General features: G+C 32.9%; 1 protein-coding gene across 1 annotated transcript; it reads left to right on the forward strand.

The window, feature by feature from the left end:
* Positions 1–1,512: 1,512 nt before the first annotated feature.
* On the forward strand, positions 1,513–5,750 carry LOC112783199 (bifunctional dihydrofolate reductase-thymidylate synthase). Its single transcript, XM_025826009.3, has 11 exons — positions 1,513–2,114; positions 2,361–2,896; positions 2,990–3,386; positions 3,459–3,503; positions 3,715–3,780; positions 4,123–4,184; positions 4,269–4,343; positions 4,434–4,599; positions 4,696–4,819; positions 5,040–5,146; positions 5,249–5,750. Exons 2-11 carry the CDS (start codon positions 2,448–2,450, stop codon positions 5,357–5,359), a joined length of 1,602 nt encoding a protein of 533 aa, XP_025681794.1. The 5' UTR covers positions 1,513–2,114; positions 2,361–2,447; the 3' UTR covers positions 5,360–5,750.
* The last annotated feature ends 207 nt before the right edge of the window (positions 5,751–5,957 follow it).

A 5,957-nucleotide genomic window follows, 5' to 3' on the forward strand; every position in this document is an offset into this window, starting at 1 on the left:
GTTTCTGAAGAGAAGTGATCAGATCTGAAGGAACAGATGGTAAGCAAGGGGTTGACTGGTGGTTGACTGGTTGTAGTAGTTTGTGGTAGTGCCTTAACTGTGTTGAGTAGTTAAATAAATGTGTTAGGTTATACTTTTCTATTTTTGTAATAAAAAATGACTTCATGCTCTTATTGGTCTTGGAGAGATTCTTCACATGACATCCTGTACAGTTTTGATGTATTCGCATGTCATATACTCATATTAATTTTTTGTAAAAAAGATTAATTTGTTTTAAAATAATATTCTTTAATAAAATTTATTTGCCTAATATGTATATTAAATATTTTATTATAAGTTCTAGAAAAAGCAAAATATCTCATGAAAATAATTTTAAAAGACTTTTAAAATAATAAAAATTTATTAGAATTTCAAGTGTCTTTTATTTGTAATTTGTAGAAGAATAATTTGAGTATATATTAAAAGTAAAAAATACCATTTGTACACTAAAATCAGCTATCAGTGTATTCGTGTGTAAATACATGTGTGGTTTAATTTATTTTCAATGTGTATTTATATTTTAACATGTATTTTATACTTGTAGTTAATTTTAGTAACTTATTTTAATATACTCATAACATAACCCATTAAAAATATTAATTGTATAATTTTTTCATGATGTATTTTAACAATTTTTAGTGCGTAACTACGGATAATGACATAAATGCGAGACCTAATATATATTATAAAATATAAAATAATTTTTTAATTATTTTTAATATTTTTTAAATTATATAAAATATTTAAATTGTGTAACGTTTTTTTTCAAATGTTTTAAATATGTAAATTACTCAAAAATTATTCTTAACTAGTTCAATTATAAAAAAAATTGGAAGGGTGCATTTTCAAGGTTAATTTTTTTTTATATTGTATAAATATATGTGTAATATATTGTTATAGGAAGATTAGGTGTTTTTTTTTATATGGTGTAAAGTACAAATCGGACGGTCCGATTTGTTTGAAAAAAAAAGTAAAGTACAAATCGGAGGGTCCGATTTATTTGATAAAAAAAACTATAAATCGCATGGTCCGTTTTGTATTTTTAATTTTTTTTATTTTTTGAAATAGAAATCGGACGGTCCGATTTCAACAGTAAAAATTTTTTTATTTTTAAAAACACAAATCGGAACATCCGATTTGTGATTGTTGATTTTAAAAACGGTTCCGCTACGTTACCAACAGCATATCTGCCAACTTCTGCCAACTTTTATTTATAATTGTGTTTCATGGAAGTGTGTTCGTGGATGTGTCTAATAAAAATGTCTTTTTTATAGTTGTGTTTAATAGAAGTGTCTTTATAGATATATTTTCTGGATGTGTCTCTTTATATATGTATTTAAAATATATTAATGATTAGACACATCCACGAACACACTTCCATAAAACACAATTATAAATAAGAGTTTGTTGGTAGATAATATGTTGGTACCCTATACTTTTCCTTTTAAAAATGAAACAAATCGGTGACACCATAGCAATGAAAAACTCATCTCTTCTCCCATCATTGTGAGATGCACTCGGCTCTCCCCACACAAAAAATAATAAGCGCATTTTCAACAGAGAGTAGAGAACCTCTGCCTCTAGAGTCTGAAGCTTCTGCCATCGTTGTTATTGGGTGCTCACAATTGTGTTCCTCACTGTGACCCCTCTCTTCCCTGACCTCCCCTCATCCTTCTCACCACTCTGCAACCCATTTTCTCCCTTCCTTCGAATTCATTTTGTTAACTAAGATTTGCACACCAAATGTTTGATGGTTTGCTTGCTGTTTTTCAGTTAGTGTCTGTGTAAACTGAGTGGGTACTGTGTCCTATCTGCAAGATTGATTTTTTTGTTATTTCTACTTCCAAAACAATTGGGGAATTGTTCTTGCATTCTCACTTACTGGGATATTCAAACATTCTTCCTTACACCCAATATTTCGTTGTCTTTGCTTCGTTAAAATTATCATATAAAATAACAATAATACTTTCTTTTTCGATTTCAATACTGTGGAAGATTTGAAAGCAGTTCATGAAATTTCTCGCAAGCTTCTAAGGTCATAAAATTCCAAAATTCCGCGCTTCGGTCTGAAACCGGTCAGTCACTCCTTCAAATTTTGTCTTGAATAGTTGAATTCTTGCATTTCAGTGTAAATACAATCTGGTGTATCTGCTGTTCATGAAGTTGAAAAAAATCTTGTACAACTATAATGATAGTTAATAATAAGCTTTGCCCTCTCTGGTTCTTCTTTTTGAAGTGTTCCAAGTTCCAACTAAAATGTGATATGTATGAGCAATGGCATTAATTATATAAGTTTTAATGTAATGCTTTGTTGGTTTCAGATTCTACTGCACTTCCAAAAGAATTGGTTGTGCAGTCCTTGTTTTGATACACCATCTTTAAGTTTCTATCGGTTCTTGAGTTCCATTATGGCCAGTAATTCTTTTGTAATCCCCAATGGAAGCGGCAACGGCAATGGCATTGGAAAACTCAACCCACCGCCAAATCTGCAGAGGAACTACCAAGTGGTAGTGGCTGCTACACCAGATATGGGGATAGGTAAAGATGGGAAATTACCATGGAAGTTACCTACTGATCTCAAATTTTTTAAAGAGGTTACTGTAACAACATCTGATCCAGGGAAGAAGAATGCTGTTGTAATGGGTAGAAAAACATGGGATAGTATCCCTCTTAAATACAGGCCTCTTCCCGGCCGTCTTAATGTTGTTCTTACCCGCTCAGATAGCTTTGATATTGCAAGAGCAGAGAATGTTGTTATATGTAGAAGTATGGCTTCTGCTTTGGAATTGTTAGCTGAACCTCCCTATATTTTGTCAATTGAGAAAATATTTGTTATAGGAGGTGGACAAATATTTAGGTATATCCTTTTGACCTTTTCTTTCTCTGTGCATTATTCTTCCTATTTGTATTAGGCTCTTTCTCTATTACTGATGATAATTTTCGTTTACAGGGAGACTTTAAATGCACCTGGATGTGAAGCTATCCACATCACTGAAATTCAGACTAGCATCGAGTGTGACACATTTATGCCTCCAGTTGATTCCTCTGTATTTCAGTTGTGGTACTCATCTTTTCCTAAGGTGGAAAACAACATTCGCTATTCTTTCACAACTTATGTGCGTGTAAGGCGTTCGGTGGAGCATGCAACTCAGAATACTGATCCAGGTCTTGATAACAATTCAGATACTCTAAAGTTTGAGTTCAAGGATTTTTCTTTTCTTCCTAAAATGATTCTTGAAAGACATGAAGAATACAAGTATCTTAGGCTGGTTGAAGAAATCATTTCTGAGGGTACAGCCAAAGATGATAGGACAAGGACTGGTACCTTGTCAAAATTTGGTTGCCAGGTAACATGTTGATGCCTATATTTGAGGGTTGCTGTAATTTGTACTCTGACATCTATATCCATTTTTTTACAGATGAGGTTCAATTTGCGCAGAAACTTCCCTCTTCTTACTACAAAGGTACCTAGACATTATACTTATTATAGTTTAAAACATGTACTTAATGTACTGCACAAAATAACTTGCCATTCTTGTGATTATTTTCCTTTTTGTATTGTTCTTTTTTATTTATTTTATGTTCTTATTAGGTAGGTGTTATTGGGAAGAGGAGTATTTATTTGTTCATTTTGTTTAGATAGATAAGTTGACACAACTTCTTCATTGATCCTAGAAAGTATTTTGGCGAGGGGTTGTTGAAGAGCTTCTTTGGTTTATTAGTGGGTCTACAAATGCCAAGGTAATGATATATTCATCCAATCGTTTTCTTCACACAAATGAATCATATCCTTTCCTAGTTATGTGACAAACAAGTTGATATTAACCAAATATTCCGATCAACACTATCTGAGCTTGGGTTTTAATAGGGGCAGCCCTACTCAGAACTCAGAAGTGAATAAATGTATCTTGAATGATGCTCAACATTATTAAAAAAAATGGTTCTCAACTTAACTTTCAACCACAGTACTTCATTTTCAAGAGATATTCATCTTTTCGGTTGTTACTTTCCAAGATCCTTCTGTTACTATAGTAGATATGATCATTATTAACTTATATTCTGAAAGTTATGGTACATTGGCAGTTGCTGCAGGAAAAAGGGATCCATATATGGGATGGCAATGCATCGAGAGAATACCTAGATAGGCAAGCATGACAGTCAGTTGTCTTAACTACAATTGTACATTTTTCTTCTTGCAGTTACTAAGTGGCTTCTATTTAAAATTATAGACTTGGCTTGACAGATAGGGAGGAGGGTGACTTGGGACCTGTTTATGGGTTTCAGTGGAGGCACTTTGGTGCCAGGTAGGTTGATCATACCTTTTTCTGAGCAGGTCCATAGACTATTGTGTTTTGGATTGCTTAGCTCTCTATCCCTCATCTTACACTCTTTAGGTATACTAATATGCATGCCGACTACTCCGGCCAAGGAATTGATCAGTTGTTAGATGTTATTACCAAGATAAGGCACAATCCCAATGATCGGCGGATCATTCTCTCTGCATGGAATCCAGCTGATCTTAAATTGGCGGCCCTTCCACCGTGCCACATGTTTGCACAGGTCTGCTCTTTTTTTAGTTTTTCTTTAAACAAAGCTCTCTCTTCTCTCTCCTTTTCTTTTCTTTCTGCTGCTTCTTATTCTTTTTTTCCCCTCCAGTTCTATGTAGCGAATGGGGAGTTATCATGTCAAATGTATCAACGATCTGCTGACATGGGCCTAGGCGTGCCTTTTAATATTGCATCTTATGCCCTCCTGACCTGCATAATTGCTCATGTTTGTGGTATGTAAATTTTTGAAGCATCTCTTGTGGACTTTATATATTCAGATCTATCATATTTAGTTGTGAATGGCTTAAGTTAATATGGTGGTCCTCTATGAATTATTATTTTTCCCTAGTTCTCTATGAATTATTCGGTCTTGTTAATGTGCTGATCTTTGAAAACCTGATTTTATTTTGTTTGTAAAACTATGTAATGTTTTATTTTCACTCCTCTTGTCAGAATTAGTTCCAGGTGATTTTATCCATGTCATTGGAGATGCACATGTTTACCAAAATCATGTGAAGCCTTTGCAGGAGCAGCTCCAGAACTTGCCACGGCCTTTTCCGGTATGTAATTTTGAAGAAAATCTTTGCCACAATGTAATTTGATGCAAAATTTGACCATTTAGTTCTCTTCAATTTGTGTTCTGCTTTGTTGATTCAATGCAGACTTTGAAGATAAATCCAGAGAAAAAAGATATAGATTCTTTTGTGGCTTCTGATTTCAAGCTCAGTGACTATAATCCTCACCAGAAGATTGAGATGAAGATGGCCATCTAAAATGTAGGACATAATTCTTCTGTCCCTTCGTTAGGTATGCCATTACATGTTTGAAGGATTTGAAACTTGAAGATAACCATTCTCCTGAATCCTGAGTTGGCTAATTGTACTTTGCTATGTTTGGAGATCAACAGAGAAGGAAAAAGAAAATTAAATAATTTCCATTGAAGAGTGTTGTGGGAAAATTAGGAAGGGTTTTAGCTTGATACTGAAGTCTAAATCTCCTTACTTTGTTTGCTATATTGTTTGCACCAAGTATGGGAGGTTTTAAGATGTATTTCGTTGCTAAAGTTGATGTCCTCTTATGATTGAAGAATATATGCATGATTAGAGAATTCTCTGAGTGTCTCTAACTTTTTAATATGCTAAATAAAGAATATTTTATTTTAAATTCTTTTATAAGTAAAGCAATAATTGACATATCTATTTTATATTCATTTATTCTACAATGAACAGGGTTCAATTCTCTTCTTTCTTTATTTATTTCTTTTTTTACTTTTATCTTATTAATATTACGTAAAATTTGGGGGTTATAAGTATAATAATTATAGGAGTCAAACTATAATTAAATAAAAAGTTAAGATTAAATAAAAATTTA

The sequence above is a fragment of the Arachis hypogaea genome, chromosome 20 (genome assembly GCF_003086295.3).
Source record: "Arachis hypogaea cultivar Tifrunner chromosome 20, arahy.Tifrunner.gnm2.J5K5, whole genome shotgun sequence".
Classification (NCBI taxonomy): Eukaryota; Viridiplantae; Streptophyta; class Magnoliopsida; order Fabales; family Fabaceae; genus Arachis; species Arachis hypogaea.